General features: G+C 44.4%; 1 protein-coding gene across 1 annotated transcript in view; it reads right to left on the bottom strand.

The window, feature by feature from the left end:
* The window catches only part of DNAH6 (dynein axonemal heavy chain 6), a 570,270-nt gene that overhangs the window by 413,463 nt on the left and 139,294 nt on the right, over window positions 1-17,513 (bottom strand). The window contains exons 22-24 of the mRNA XM_073542156.1: window positions 12,036-12,216; window positions 3,010-3,106; window positions 915-1,110 (exon numbers count right to left, since the gene is read on the bottom strand). Of these exons, the coding sequence (XP_073398257.1) occupies window positions 915-1,110; window positions 3,010-3,106; window positions 12,036-12,216 (474 nt within the window). The remainder of the gene's footprint in view (window positions 1-914; window positions 1,111-3,009; window positions 3,107-12,035; window positions 12,217-17,513) is intronic.

The following is a 17,513-nucleotide window of genomic DNA, read 5'->3' as shown; positions in this document are numbered from 1 at the left end:
GAAAGGTAAGCAGTGCTTATAAAAAATACATAAATATGTTACAAAATGGGAACAAACAATACATGAGATAAAAAGGAATAATGAAACAAAATTACACGACCTGATGTTGCAGGAATGGCTCTTATCTTTATGGAAGAAAGCACTCAAATTAGGAAAATGGAACACGCTCACAGCGAACTATGTCTTCCAGAATGAACAAACACAGACACCCAAACTCTCAGTTTTATTAAATCAAGGTTACACCCACATACCTCCCCTTGGTGAGCTGATGTGGTAACTGGTTGTGGAATGTGCTAGGTCTTTTAAAAATGTATGAGACCCGAAATTACAGGATACCTTTGCCTCTGGAGGTCCCAGGCGGTAGATATTGTAGTTATGTTTCTTATTACAATTTTACCTGGCTATAGAGATGAAATATGGCATGGATAGCACCATCCATTGGACCAATATTAAGTTGGAGAGATTCTGCTGGCCTTACGGTGATGTGAGTGAATGCGTTATATTCGTCCCTTCGACGAAAACTTATCTCCCATAAATATTGGATCGATGCAAACCCCAATATTCATCACTAATTACTGGCTCCAAAACGTTTCAGAAAAATCCTTTGAACAGAGGAAGCTACCGTACTCTTGTGATTCTTTGAATAAATGAGTCCCAGCTTTGGTGTATAGCTCTCAGCGTAGATATCCTTTTTCAATTACCTGGTCACTGCAGGATGTAACTGCCTGTTGAATGTTAGCTCTCTCTCACTTCCCTAGTTATAATTAGTTCCTCTCTTCCCCAATTAATCCCATAAGTTCAATGTGAGGATGATATGCCCCCTCCCCAGATATGTCTTATGGATTTAAATTTTTCTCTATGACAATGGCACAAAATATAAGATGAATTGTCAGTAACAGAATCAATAACATTACCCGCTCTTCTTCAGGTGACAGCATGGCAAGAATATCATTAGTGAAAACCTTCTCCTGATCTCCATCAGAGGATATACTGGCAAACTCAAGTTTAGCAATCGAGTCAAAGCATTTCCGTAGATGAGGCTGCACTGCTTGAGGATTGCGTGTCTGAGCAAGTATTTCCAGCAATTCATCATTGGATAGAAAGTAAAATCTGTTCAGAATATTAACAAACGTGTTATAAAGAAAAGCGGTGCAATGATTAAAATGATGACTTGGTGTTAGTGTGCAGTGAGACGACTGTATAACTTGGACCAAGATCAGATTGCAATGTATGGCCTGCCCAGTTGGTCTCCTGAAACGAGTATGACAGCTGCATATAAATATATGAAGTTGTTAACCTCGGGTCCATGCATCTCGGTCTAATTTATAGGGCTGTCTGACTGCACCCTTAGACTGCAGTCAGACCCACACCTCTCAGGAAGTGATGGCATATCATAGCCATCTTCAGCAATCTTAACTATCTTTTGAACCACTTCCCGACATCCACCGCACAAGGTCTGGAGCGTATCTATGGGGCCTAACCCATACACGGTAAATAATGGCTGTGATATACAGCCAGGATCTACCTCTTACAGCCACAGGTAGCGCAGAGCTCCAACCACAACTACTAACCTGTTAAATGCCACTGTCAATATCTTACAGTGGCTTTAAAAGCCCATCATTCTTTGCACCCAGATGTCACAATATGATTGTGTGTTGCTATGAATGAATGATGCGGGTTTGTTGGTTGTGCTTATGGATGGGCTTCAAAGGAGACCATGATTTTTGCTATATGCAAAACTAATGTTGTATTGCTGTGTATAGGACAAGCAAACAGATGATTACAGTTTCAAGTCCCCTAAGAGGACTAACGAATACAGTAAATGGATGGTGTCAATCAAAATACTACTTGTCCAGAAAAAATGAAGTCCTCATAAATCTAAGTGGATGGAAAAATAAAAAAAAGTTATAGCTCTTGGAAGGGGAGGAAAAAACAAAAATGCAAAAATGGAAATTGGTCATGTTGAGAATGTGTTAATATAACAATTATTTCCTTCAAGAAAAAATATAAAAAATAACAAATGAAAAATATAAGAAGAAAGCATCCTCTGCATTGCATTTAGCTAGGGCACTAGTGACCCCCAGTTTTAGGAAAGTTTTTGTTATAGAGCGCACAATGTAGCACAGTATGTCACTGGAGACCTATAATGTTGTTGCTCAATGCACTTCTATATAGTGTGGTGTAGTAACCACTGTGTCTGCTAGGGGGCGCTGTGTGGATGTCCCAGGAGAAAGGATGAATGGCAGAATACGGAATGGCCATTATGTATCTCAAAGTGGGTGGCTTTGAGATGGAGACTTATGTGTTGATCAGCAGTGATACTGCTGAGGTGTTGCTTCAATGTGTCAGGGAGAAGTCTCCAGGTAACTAGAGAGATGGGCGGACCTGGTTACCTACAAACCCACCAAGGGGGTGTGTTTAAGAGTGTCATAATAAAGTATATGTGTATGAATGCTTGAAGGACCTGCAATGAGGTCATAGCCATGTGACCCGCTGGGCGTGGCTACGGACCATATAAGGTAACCAGAGTAGGTCACATGAGAGAGCACATGGATCTGATTGAGCCATGTGGAAGGTCCCGGCAGGCCTATGTGGAGGAAGTAGTGCTACCTTCCTGAAGACCACGTGCTGAGGCTGCTGACCCGGTGAGGCCTGTGGATATTGGCTGTATGTGAGGACGGATAAGCCTCCTGTGTTTTGCTGAGGCTCCAGGACTGAGCCTGAAATAATGGACATTTATGCTTGCTTTCACCTGACCTAAAGGCTATTCCTTGTGTTATGTGCTGCTTTATGGGTTATGAAGCAATAAACCCTATGAACTTTTAAAGGAACGTGCCTCCTGGTTGTCTCCCGTTGCTCCTGAGCGAGTTGAATCCCTACAATAGTAAAATCTACTTACTGTCTTTTATTATGTCCATCTTGTTTACTGTTGTAACTTAAAGACATAAAATCAATACATACCGGGAGAACAGTCTGCCTCACTGATAAAGTAGCTTATATGTTACTGACCTTGGAAACACAACGCGCTTGGATTCCAAGTAAGCCTCCAGGCATTTCTGAATTTGATCAAGGAGTGCATTGTTATTTTGAAATGTCTCCAGAAGACCTGAACATGATGAAATATTTCATTAATTAAAACATTTGTACTAACTCCATAGTCGCTAGAAAATAAATAATACAATAAATGCTATAACCACAATGGATGCATAGAGTTCAACAAAGAAAAAGAACTTCAAATCTCCTTACAAAGGGTTCATTAGGGCTCCTTCACATTCAGTCTTTACAAGCAGTCATTGAAAACACCATGAATTTCAAGCACTTTTTCATTGCATTTTTTTACATGTAATTTGACTTGCTGTTTTAAATTGGCAGTATACCTTTTTTGTTGCTGTTTTTTTAAGTCCCATAAAGAAACAAAGATGGCAGAACAGCTACAAATCCACAGCATACTGGGTTAAAAAAAAAAAAAAACAGCTTGTTTGACAGCGACAAAGTGTACTGAGCATTGTGAGATCTCAGCAGGAGAGGGACACTGTGGAGCTGACAATCAAGCTGGATTGACAGACGATGTTTGTACCCAGCTGCAATTTGTTAAAAAACAACTTCCCAGGTCCATTGTCGAGTCTCTGCCGCTGTTGCCAATCAGTGAGCTCAGTGGCTCTGCCAGTGTAGACAGATCTCCCCTTCGCAGTCACTGAGCTCACCGATTGCCTGTTACACTTACAACGTTATGTCAGTATTGCAGCCAATGCCAAACACCGAAAGCTGAGATTTGCCAGCGGACCCAGCACATTTTCTTGTTTTTTTTTAACAAACTGCAACCAGGGCCTGTATGTATGTTGTAGTGACCAATTCCTTTAAGTTAAAATTTCACAAATGATTATAAAGCCATTCCAACATTGATTCTAAAAGTAAATACAGGTGTAAGAGAACTATTTAGCAATGTATTTTGTATTCATGGACATAACGATCACAGTCACACCCTCGTGGTCCAGCCAACACCAGTGCATATTTCAGCTGGGTGTGTCCAAAGTCCGTGTACTGCAATACACGCTGCCAGCCAATCAAAGGCCGACAGCTGGTTTTGGCGTGCAAGTCACTGGTCACGTATGGCAGCGATGTCATGCACTGCCTGTTGATTGAACACTGAAGTCAGCTGCTGGCCTGTGTGCCGACTACAGAAGATGACACCAAGCAGCGTGGGAGCAAAGAGAAGGTGAGTATAGTTGTTTAATTTTTATGCATTAAAGAACAGCAACAAAACAGGGAACATATAAACCAGGATGGGCCCAGAAAGGTGGACATATATACCATGATGGGGGACATATATTCCAGCATGGTAGAATTGTCTACTAAAATGACGGACAAATATACCAGGATGGGGGCATATATACCAGGATGGGGGATATAAATTCCAGCATGGGAGACATATACCAGGATGGTGGACATACATACCAGGATGGGTGTATGTATATATGCCAGGATGGAGGACATATATACCAGGATGGGAGCATATAAACCAGGATGGAGGACATATATACCAGGATGGGAGCATATAAACCAGGATGGAGGACATATTTACCAGGATGGGAGCATATAAACCAGGATGGAGGACATATATACCAGGATGGATGTATGTATATATGCCAGGATGGAGGACATATATACAAGGATGGGAGCATATAAACCAGGATGGAGGACATATATACCAGGATGGATGCATATAAACTAGGATGGGGGAAATATATGCTAGGATTGGGGCATATATATATCAGGATGAGGCCAAGGATATGGGACATATTTACCAAGATGGGCCCAGGGTGGCTGATATATACAGTGGGTACAGAAAGTATTCAGACCCCTCTACATTTTTCACTCTTTCTTTGATTGCAGCCATTTGGTAAATTCAAAAAAGTTTATGTTTTTCTCATTAATGTACACTCTGCACCCTATCTTGACTGAAACAAAATGTAGATTTTTTTCAAATGTATTAAAAAAGAAAAAAATCGAAATATCACATTGTCATAGGTATTCAGGCCTTTAGCTCAGTATTGAGTAGAAGCAACCTTTTGAGCAAGTACAGCCATGAGTCTTCTTGGGAATGATGCAACAAGTTTTTCACACCTGGGTTTGGGGATCCTCTGCCATTCTTCCTTGCAGATCCTCTCTGGTTCAGTCAGGTTGGATGGTGAACATTGGTGGACAGCCATTTTCAGGTCTCTTCAGAGATGCTCAACTGGGTGTAGGTCAGGAAGCTGCCTGGGCCAGTCAAGAATGGTCACAGAGTTGTTCTAAAGCCACTCCTTTGTAATTTTAGCTGTGTACTTAGGGTCCATTGTCTTGTTGGAAGGTGAACCTTCGGCCAAGTCTGAGGTCCAGAGCACTGTGGAAGAGGTTTTCATCCATGATATCTCTGCACTTGGCCGCATTCATGTTTCCTTTTATATGTCTTGCACTGAAGAGAGGCTTCCGTCAGGCCACTCTGCCATAAAGACCCGATTGGTGGAGGGCTACAGTGATAGTTGACTTTGTGAAACTTTCTCCCATCTCCCTACTGCATCTGTGGAGCTCAGCCACAGTGATCTTGGGGTTCTTCTTTACCTCTTCTTCCACGATTGCTCAGTTTGGCTGGACGGCCAGGTCTAGGAAGACTTCTGGTGGTCCCAAACTTCTTCCATTTAAAGATTATGGAGGCCACTGTGCTCTTAGGAGCCTTGAGTACTGCAGAAATTCTTTTGTAACCTTGGCCAGATCTGTGCCTTGTCACAATTCTGTCTCTGAGCTCCTTGTTCAGTTCCTTTGACCTCATGACTCTCATTTGGTCTGACATGCACTGTGAGCTGTGAGGTCTTATATAGACAGGTGTGTGCCTTTACAAATCAAGTCCTATCAGTTTAATTAAACACAGTTGGACTCCAAAGAAGGAGTAGAACAATCTCAAGGAGGATCACAAGGAAATGGACAGCATGTGAATTAAATATGAGTGTCTGAGCAAAGGGTCTGAATACTTATGACCATGTGATATTTGTTTTTAATAAATTTGTAAAAATTTCTGCATTTCTGTTTTTTTTCAGTCAAGATGGGATGCAGAGTGTACATTAATGAGAAAAAAAAATGAACTTTTTGAATGTACCAAATGGCTGCAAAGAATCAGAGTGAAAAATTTAAAGGGGTCTGAATACTTTCTGTACCCACTGTATACCATAATGTTATAACTAAGAACCAGGGAGCTCAAAGGTATGAAATAAGTAATAACTCCAATGTCTTATGGACCTCTGTGATTGCTGGCTGATAGGAGGGCGAGCTGAATACTTTTTCTTCTTTTTTTATGTATTTATCAGTGTATACAGTATGTGTATATATTGTGTGTGTAAATTCTATGTGTGTGTCTATATACTGTACCTGTGTGTATACACTGTATGCGTGTGTACACTGTATGTGGGCATATCCTGTATGTATAAATATATATACAGTGTATATATATATATATATATATATAGAGTGCCCTGCGAAAGTATTCAGACCCCTAGGACTTTTCAACCTTTTCCCACATATCATGCTTCAAGCATAAAGCTACCAAATGTAAATTTTTGGTGATGAATCAACAACAAGTGGGCCACAATTGTGAAGTTGAACGAAATTTATTGGTTATTTTAAATTTTTGTGGAATTCAAAAACTGAAAAGTGGGGCGTGCAATATTATTCGGCCCCTTTACTTTCAGTGCAGCAAACTCACTCCAGAAGTTCATTTTGGATCTTTGAATGATCCAGTGTTGTCCTAAATGACTAATGGTGATAAATATAATCCACCTGTGTGTAATCAAGTCTCTGTATAAAAGCACCTGCTCTGTGATAGTCTCAGGGTTCTGTTTGATGCACAGAGAGCATCATGAAGACCAAGGAACACAACAGGCAGGTCCATGATACTGTTGTGGAGAAGTTTAAAGCCGGATTTGGATATAAAATGATTTCCAAAACTTTAAACATCCCAAGGAGCACTGTGCAAGCGATCATATTGAAATCGAAGGAATATCATACCACTGCAAATCTACCAAGACCCAGCCGTCCCTCTAAACTTTCATCTCAAACAAGGAGAAGACTGATCAGAGATGCAGCCAAGAGGCCCATGATCACTCTGGACGAACTGCAGAGATCTACAGCTGAGGTGGGACAGTCTGTCCATAGGACAACAATCAGTCATACACTGCACAAATCTGGCCTTTATAGAAGAGTGGCAAGAAGAAAGCCATTTCTCAAAGATATGAATAAAAAGTGTAGTTTAAAGTTTGCAAAAAGCCACCTGGGAGACACACCAAACATGTGAATGAAGGTGCTCTGGTCAGATGAAACCGAAATCGAACTTTTTGGCAACAATGCCAAACAAAATGTTTGGTGTAAAAGCAACACAGCTCATCACCCTGAACACACCATTCCCACTGTCAAACATGGTGGTGGCAGCATCATGGTTTGGGCCTGCTTTTCTTCAGCAGGGACAGGGAAGATGGTTAAAATTGATGGGAAGATGGATGGAGCCAAATACAGGACCATTCTTGAAGAAAACTTGTTGGAGTCTACAAAAGACAGGAGACTGGGACGGAGATTTGCCTTCCAGCAAGACAATGATCCCAAACATAAAGCAAAATCTGCAATGGAATGGTTCACAAATAAAGGTATCCAGGTGTTAGAATGACCAAGTCAAAGTCCAGACCTGAATCCAATCGAGAATCTGTGGAAAGAGCTGAAAACTGCTGTTCACAAATGATCTCCATCAAACCTCAATGAGCTCGAGCTGTTTGCCAAGGAAGAATGGGCAAGAATTTCAGTCTCTCGATGTAGAAAACTGATAGAGACATACCCCAAGCAACTTGCAGCTGAAATCGCAGCAAAAGGTGGCGCAACAAAGTATCAAGTTAAAGGGGCCGAATAATATCGCACGCCCCACTTTTTCAGTTTTGGAAATTCGACAAAAATTTAAAATAACCAATAAATTTAGTTTAACTTCACAATTGTGTCCCACTTGTTGCTGATTCTTCACCAAAAATTTATATTTGGCATCTTTATGTTTGAAGCATCGTATGTGGGAAAAGGTTGAAAAGTTCCAGGGGGGCCGAATACTTTTGCAAGGCACTGTGTGTGTGTGTGTGTGTGTGTGTATATATATATATACATATATATACACATGCATATAATGTGTGTTGTGTGTGTGTATATACAGTATTTATACATACAGAATATACAGTGTTCACACGCATACAGTATATACCATCCTGGCACATGTTCTTCTACTGTACGTGTATGTGCTTTTAAGTGTATCTATAATATAACCGGAGATGTGTCCTTCTGACTGAAGCCTCCGGCACATGCACAGTGTGGCGCCGGAGTCGGGGCGTGCGCACATCACACTGCAGCATCAATTTATTGAAGACTCTGTATGCGAATTCGCAGACATAGTGTTTTCAACAAAAAGGTGCTGGAGTGTATTGTAACACATGAACTTGCCGAGTCCATGTGCCACAATATACGCTGCTCTCCAATCAGAGGCCAGCGGCGTGCAAAATGATTGGCCGCATGGCAGTGACGTGATGCGCTCTCGTCGCTTGAAGTCAGCTTCAGAAGACAACGACATGCTGTAGGGAAACTGGGGAAAGGTGACTAGGAGTGTTTATTTTTTGTTGCTTTTTTTTAGATGTATTGAAAAACAGCAGCACAGACAGTAGAACATATACCAGGATGGGGGATATATACCAGAATGGAGACATATAAAAGGATGGGGGGTGTAACACTCGCACCCAGACTGGATTGGGTGAGCGTGGGATTGTGGCCCCACTGTGCCACAAACCAGACTACCCTGGAAGGGGCATGACTAAGCAGCTACCTTGGTGTTCACTGGAGCCTCTGATGATGAGGTCAGGCTTGTGCGGCAGGTAGCTGCCAGGTACCACTCCAGGGCAGTGTTTGGCTGTAGCAGCTGATCCCACTGAGGGACTGAACACTAATAGCAGGTGTGGGCAAGTACAGTCGGGCTCGGCTGACATTCTTGGCAGGCAGGCGGGCATGGCTGGCACTCTTGGCAGGCAGGCGGGCACAGCTGGCACTCTTGGCAGGTAGGCGGGCATGGCTGGCACTCTTGGCAGGTAGGCGGGCATGGCTGGCACTCTTGGCAGGCAGGCGGGCACAGCTGGCACTCTTGGCAGGTAGGCGGGCATGGCTGGCACTCTTGGCAGGCAGGCGGGCACAGCTGGCACTCTTGGCAGGTAGGCGGGCATGGCTGGCACTCTTGGCAGGCGGGCAAAGCTAGCGGGACTGGAACTGGTTCGGGTAGGACAGGAACATAGTCAGGTAGAAGTGGGATAAGGGAACAGGTAGGAACCAGTTCAGACTGGAGGGACAGGAACCGGTAGGAGCCAGTACAGACTAAAGGGACAGGAACCGCAGGGAGCGGAGCGGTAGCAGAACCGCAGGATGCGGAGCAAAGCAGAACCACAGGGTGTGGTGTGGAGCAGAGCAGAACCACAAGGTGTGCAGCAGAGCAGCACCGCAAGGTGCACAGCAGAGCAGAACCGCAGGTTGCGGAGCAAAGAGCATGACCGCAGATTGCGGAGCAAAGAGCAGGACCGCAGGATGCGAAGCAAAGAGCAGGACTGCAGGATGCCGAGCAAAGAGCAGGACCGCAGGATGTGGAGCAAAGAGCAGAACTGCAAGGTGCAGAGTGAGGAGCAGAACAGCACCATAAGGTGCAGAGCGAAGAGCGGAGCAGCACCACAAGGTGCAGAGCGCAGAGCAAAGATGCAGGAGTAAGTGTAACGGGGTGAGATTTGATGTCTTTCTTGCTCCCCTTCCCTCTGATTGTCTCCTGGTTGTTAATGTTTGTTAAATAATAATTATTGATTACTGATTTATATTCTTATTCTCAATTCTGTACCGAGCACATTGCTTTTAGCTGACAGGTTACATCTGTAAATTTAGCTCATGGTAAATGTCAACCCCATATAGAGAGAACATGTGCTCTGTGGGATGTATATAACACATGACCCACAGGAAGAAGGGGGGGTCTCTTCTCCAATCTCTTCGGCCACACTCCAGGGACACTTTACTCTGACACTACGTTGAATGGACAGCTGATATGTAAGTTAACCACGTGTTTCTTGAGGAACTTCTACCATGCTTTTAACAAAGAAAGATGCCATTTACTATTCAGGGTCCCAGGAAAGAAGTGTACAAACTTTGATATGAACAATGTAACTATTTTACCTAATTTTATACATTATTTTACTGCAATGTTCTTTTTTGGTGGACAATCCAATAAACCACTACATTTTTTTTTATAAGAAACATTGTGACATTTTCTTAAGAGTGACAAAAAACTTAAGGGCACTACAAAATATTAAGGGGGACCGCTGACCACACACATGGTTATGAGAACAAACAACAGGAGAAAGAAGTGTGTATAACGGACGCGATCAACTCCATAATCATGACCACAATATAACATAAGACAAAATAATAATACATTTTATTCACATACAAAAAAATCCACACAAAAAGTGACATTAGTGAGAATAAAAACAATTAAAAAAGCCAGAAACAAATTGGCCATATGTGACACTCCAAAAAAGGTCCCAAAATAAGAACCTGATACTCCACTCCTCCAACATGCTAGGCAAAAGGTATATGTAAAAATGTAATCATACATATAATAAATGCGTGAATGTTCACAAGACACAGAAATTCATATAGAGCATAGATCAAATATAACAATAATATTCCTCATGACAAGGCATTATGTGCAAATAAGCAATAAAGTGCAAATCACTGAGAATGAACCAAAATTGCTAATGAAAGCTGCCAATAGAACAAATGTATGATTACATTTTTACATATACCTTTTGCCTAGCATATTGGAGGAGTGGAGCATCAGATTCTTATTTTGGACCTTTTTTGGAGTGTCACATATGGCCAATTTGTTTCTGGCTTTTTTAATTGTTTTTATTCTCACTAATGTCACTTTTTGTGTGGATTTTTTTTGTATGTGAATAAAATTTATTATTATTTTGTCTTATGCTATATTGTGGTCATGATTATGGGGTTGATCGCGACCGTTATACACACTTCTTTCTCGTGTTGTTTATTTTCTTTAGAGTATCACATCGGGTAACAAGTCCTGAATTAAATATACAAAATAAGTACTTTTAACATTGTTTACAAATGTGTCTATGATAAATGCCTGCGGTACTGCTACATATAAATTATGTATTATTGCTCATCTTTAATGGTATTGCCACATGTATGTGTTACCATTTTGTAGAAAGCTGTAATATATTGTCTTGTATTCTTGTATCATATTATTGCATAATATAATGTGTCTATTGTGCATGTACAGTTAGGGAAAGTTAGTGCATCCTTTTGGGGACATTAGAGGAGGGCACTTATAGTATATAGTTTCTATAGACTCGGGTAAGTGTAGTTCTGTTGAGGGCCACTAGATGGGGGCATAATAGTGGGGCCTGATAGGTGTAGCTGATAGGAGGGTTAATTGTTGGAGGGGCTGCCGGGTAGTAAGAGGATAATTGGTTAGGAAGTTAAGTCAGATGGGGCCAGGGTGCCCTAGTGTCCACATGGGCTATAGGCCCTGACAGCTTCACAGCCACACAACGTTCAAGCGCTGCAGCCCATGTTACCCACGGCCACTGTGTGTCATAGCAGTGGGCCAGTACAGAAATGGAAGGATGTGGCGACTTGTCGCCTGGGCTGACACTTTTAGGGCAGGAGTCGGCTAGACAGCTGAAGTGAAGGGAGCTGGAGCTTCGACGAGTTTGGTACAGATGGGCCGGATGCTTTACCAGAGGCAACCAAACCTGGTTGCTGATGATTTTGCGTCTGGGGTGAAACAGGCAGAAGGAATTGTCATCATGGTGAGGTTAGGCCAGGTCACTATATAAGTTATTACTTATATAGTGAATTGGTAGCAACTTGCTATGGTGAGACTAACCATTTTAAGTATACACATACAGAGGAAAAATGAAAAGTATCCATACCAGGTTGAGTGGCTGCTCTTAGTGCGTTGGGTAGACGGTTTGTTTTTCTCATAATCTCTTTCCAGGATTTGTCTACTTGCAAAAACATCTTAGCTTCGGCTGGCAACTGCCTTGAAATATCAGGAGCACTAAAAATACTTTCCAAGTACAGCCAGTTTCTTTGACAAGTTAGCCACTCATCCTACAACCAAATGATGAGAGAAGACAACAAAGATCAATGAAAACGCTCTTCATTAGTCTGAAAATCAGAATTGTTTCATAATTCCATATAAAAAATATACTCATCTAAAAATGTGACTTTAGTTTCCAGACTTATACTGCTTGTGTACAAAGACATTAAGTAGAGTTGAGCGAATTTGTTCGGGTCCCCGCTTATTCAGCAAGCCACAGTGCTTACCAAATAAGCTACATCAGGAACCCGGATACATGGAGCACACCAACTGATCAGCTGATATTTCTAATGATACCCGTGGCCTGCTGGGGTAAGTGACAGATTCAGTGAATCTGTGCTCCGTCACAATTTTTAACAGTATGGGTGTCTTGAGAATACCGATTCTGTTAACAACTTAGCAACCAATTGGCCCACAACCAGACAGGCCCTTCTGGCATTTGCCAGAATTGCCAGATGTCCAGTCCGGCCCTGCATGTCACATTGGGAGTGCCCCTAAGGTGTCAGAACAACAAAAGCCCCCATAATAGCCTAATTTTACAAACTACACCTCTCAATGAATTCATCTAGGGGTGCAGTAATCATATTGACCCCACAGGTGAGTCACATCCTCCTTCCCTTAGTAAGAGCATTGAAGATGGGTCGCATCTGGGTCTTCCAGCATGACAATGACCCAAAACACACAGCCAGGGCAACTATAGCAAGAGCGTTAGTAAGACCAAACGGCATAACAAGGTTTTCAAAAAGCCTTTCAGATGTGAGCAATGCAGTCTTCCATTTGTCCCCCTCCCGAACCCTTATCAGATTATAGGGTCCATGAAGATCTAGTTTGGAGAACTATTTGGCTCCTGACAACTGGTTACATAAATCTGGAATAAGGGGAAGAGGGTACGTGTTTCTCACAATAATTTTGTTAAGTTCCCGAAAGTCAAGGCAAGGACGTAAACCGCCATCTTTTTTCTTTACAAAGAAAAACCCCACCACCACAGGAGAGACAGAGGGACGTATCTACCCCTTGTGGAGACTTCCGCAATATACTCATTCATGGTTAAACGTTCAGGGCCGGACAAATTAAACTGACGGGCTTTAGGCAATTTAGCCCCAAGAATCAATTCAATGACGCAATCAAAGGGTCTATGTTGTGGTAAGACCTCAGCCTCGCTTTCGGAGAGCACGTCTTCAAAGTCTTTTAGGTACTCCAGAATACCCTCCAGACGACACAGAAACAGATTTAACAGGTTGAGACAATAATGCAAATTGGCAACATAGATTGACACAGTTAGGCCCCCATTGAACAATTTCCCCAGATTCTCAATCGATGACTGGGTTGTGGCGTGGTAACCATAGCATCCCCAACACCAACCCAGCAGGTAGGTTTTCCAAAACAAAACAACTTATTCTCTCAGCATGAGCTGGGCCTACCTTGAGTAAAAAGATCTCAGAGACATAGAGAATCCATTCTTTGGTGAGGGGAAAGGAGTCAATGGCAATCACTTTAACTGGAGTCTCAAGCCTAACTGTCCCTATCTTGCATTGACATATCAAACGAGTCAAACAAATTGATGGATGAACCACAATCAACAAAAGCCATAGAAAGCGAAGGACAACTGTCCACCAGCAATTCCACCGCCGGCAGAATTTTCGAGAGTGAGGAAAAAAGTACCTGAGGGTATGGGTAGCCTCCTCGACAACTACCCAGACCTAGTCATTTCCCGACGTCTTGGCTGATGAAGGACAGGAGGGACAGTCCTTCTTCTAGTGTTCTGATTCTCTGCAATAAAAGCTCAGCTGTTTCTCACGGCGGCATCTCCTCTCCTTCTCCTTATACGAGATAGCACCCACTTCCATGTACTCAGCTGTGGACAGTGTTTCAATCTTGCTGGAGTATAATGGGGTTTCCAGCTGCATCACCCCTCTAGCACGCAGCCTACGGTCCATATAGACAGCCTGAGTCATGCCGTTTTCCAGGGAATCAGGTGGGAGATTTAATGCCAGGGCATTCTTCAAGCGTTCAGACAGACCTCTGCGGAACAAGCCCCGGAGGGCAGCATCATCCTAAGAAACTTCAACAGCCCAGCATCTGAACTCGGAACAAAACCACAGCCAGACACACACGATCAGGTTCATCATAGATATTCCTGAGGGCCTCAAAAAATAATGCATCCACCGACATTCTCTCAGGAGCCGTGGAAGGAAGAGAAAAAGTCCAAGCCTGAGGGGCTTCCCTTAACAGAGAAATAATGACCCACACCCTCTGACCTTCATCACCTGAAGAGCGGGGTCTTAACGAGAAGAAAAGTTTACACCCTTCTCTGAAGACTTTGAATTTCTTTTCATCCCCAGAAAAGGTGTCTGGCAACTTAACAGGAGGTTCAGGAGAAATAAGGGTAACATCACTGGCACCAGCCCCCCAACTTCCTGAGGACAAAGCCCCTTGCACATCAGTCACTTGCTGCTGAGACTGAGCAAGGGCTCTCTGTTCAACATTCAGTTTTTGTATCATCTGAGTCAGACTATTCACCTGCTCAAAGAGGGTGCGCATGGGATCCATAATACCTGTTACGATGACCCGTCCTGTGTGACGCGACCCACAGGCCGGTAACTACAACAACAAGACAAGGGGAAGGGAAAACAGTTACAATGGTGGGCCGTGCTATAGGGAAAGGGGACGTGGAGACCTCCTGCACGCCCCTGAGTCAGTGTCCCTAACGCTCCTAACGTTCCCTAGGTCGGTTCTGCACTGGGCGCCGCTCAGGATACTGTCGTCCTAGCACACCCTACACCTATCCCTTGCTAGGGAGCTGGGTGGCGCAGGCACTGGCCCCACCACTGTACTAATACACACTAGGGAAAAACACAAACAGGGAAACACCACTTAGCTTTACTCTGTTGCACTTGCTCCTGGCAACAGAGTCCACCATCAGAATGCAGCTCTCCTCCTGAAACGCTGCCACCAAGCTCTGTCAGAGCTACAAGGAAATCCCCTATCACTCCTTCCAAACCAGGGCTAAGACAGTGCTGCAAGGAACGTTCTCCAGCTCCTTCCTCCACCAAGGATGGTTGAAATGAACGCTATCACCAACCCTGATTGCAACACGTGTGACTCTTTTATAGCAGAGCCAGCAATCACACCTGCATTATAAACATGTGCACTTAACTAAAGAAACTAGAGTGCAATAACGCTCACCACCACTGGGGGCAAACTTAGAACAAACGACACCACAGTGCAATAATCCTAATGGCCACCGGGGCAAAAACCACACTTAAGCACAGCTTAAAGAAAAAAAAAAAGGTTACCTGTGCTTTTTATCAGTCATGATCCAGCATGGATCATGACAGTACCCTCCCCTTAATGAGGGGCCTCTGGACCCTCAAGACCGCTCCCCATCAGGGAACCACCTACAGCGGGGATGCCCGGACCCAGAGTTCACCCCAGCAACTACCTGCATGTCAGGTTGATGAGAAACGAGCCCACTGGTATTGGCAACGTATGTTCTGGAGGCAACACACATCTCCAAAACACTGACCTGGGGAACGGGTTGTGTATGTGTATGTTTGGTATGAGCTGGTAACATTCCACATCACACTTCCGCTGGATGTTTTTTGGTGGCCACCCATACACGCTCGTTCACACACAGGTCCGGACGAACGTTTATTGCCACTCATTCGTTTGTCACAATTTGGAGAACTCTTTCTGGGACTGACAACAGAGGCGTCCCCCTGTGTCACCACACTCACACCCCTGCACTTCACCAAGGGGTACCCCACCCTCCAAACCCTTCCACCACGAGGTCTGCGCCTCCCAGGGTTGGCCAATGGCGAGGGTTGAGACTTGCCCCTACTCTCCTGCAGCACATCTGCTGCCCCCACCAGAGAAGAAGGGGTCCGTTGAAGAGAGACGGCAGAGACAGTAGTACCTAGGCAGCAGTCCTCACACGACTGCCCCCAGCTGACTACTTCCCTCGCCCGCCAATCTATTACCGGGTTGTGTCTTTTCAGCCAAGGGAGGCCTAAAACAAAAGGTACTGGCATTCCCTCAAAAGCGTAGCATGACAAGGACTCCTCATGATGTCCTATACGCAGATGGATATTCTCTACGACTTTGGTCAAGCTCCCCTGGCTCAGGGGAACAGAGTTTATGGCCTGGATGCTTATAGGTTGAGCTAGCTTCCTACACCTCAGACCAAGAGTCTGGACAAAGCGAGCATTCACCAGACTTACACCTGCTCCGCTGTCCACAAGCACCGGTATCACCTCCGGTACCCCGCCAGCCAAGACCTCTGCTGACATGGTACCTTGGGAGGGCAAAATTAAGGAAATGTATACTCCCTGGTCGCCTCCCTCCAAGCAACCAGGGGAATGCAGCTTCTCAGATGTCAGAGATAATTTGGCGTGCAATGGGCAAGCCTTCAGGACATGACCAGTCTGCCCACAGTACAAACATGCCGACACCACTCCCCGAACCGTAGGCAGCTCCAAATGCAAACTAGCTCCTCCTACTTGCATGGGTTCGTCAGGAGACTTGGCATGAACTGGGCAGGCTCTCATAAAATGGCCAGGCTTCCCACAGGAAAAGCATACCCCCCACCACGATGAGCCGCAGAAACCCCTTTTTTTGTATCAACAACACCGGGCTGTCTGAGTTCCTCCGTCCGCACTGGTGGGTCCTCCTCCCTAGCGAGGACATCAGGGAGCACTTTTTGTATATGTCTTTCCCTAAGGCATCCATCCACACGGATGGCAAGAGAGATGGTGGCCTCCAGCGACCTGGGGGCGGCGTACTGCACCAGAGTATCCTGCAACTTAGGAGTCAATTTGTGCGTGCAGGGTTTGTCTCCAAAGTGCAGGGTCATTCCACTGAGTGTTAGTGGCCCACCTCCTAAACTCTGAGCAGTACTCCTCAGCAACCCGGGCTCCCTGTTTACACCTACGGAGTCGAGATTCCGCCAGGGTGACGCCATCAGGATCCCCATACACAAGCGCCAAAGCCGAAAAAAACTTGTCCACGGACTCTAAAGATGGAGAATCGTCAGTTAGGGAGAAGGCCCAGGATTGGGGATCCCCTTTAAGAAGGGACATAATGATTCCCACCCGTTGCTTTTCACTCCCTGATGAACGAGGGCACAGCCTGAAATACAATTTACAGGCTTGCTGAAACAACAAGAACTGATCTCTCCCTCCAGAAAATCTGTCAGGGAGGGATATCTTGGGTTCTGACTGAGCCTGTCTCTGAACCAAGCCCCCAACGCCCACCAACTGCTGCAGTTGCTGCACCAACTCACCACGCAGCCCCCTAATCTCATCAGTAA

The sequence above is a fragment of the Dendrobates tinctorius genome, unplaced genomic scaffold, assembly GCF_039654945.1.
Source record: "Dendrobates tinctorius isolate UK_male_01 unplaced genomic scaffold, ASM3965494v1 ptg000011l, whole genome shotgun sequence".
NCBI lineage: Eukaryota > Metazoa > Chordata > Amphibia > Anura > Dendrobatidae > Dendrobates > Dendrobates tinctorius.
The sequence above is the reverse complement of the archived record's forward strand: the minus strand, read 5'-3'. Positions and strand labels throughout refer to the sequence as shown.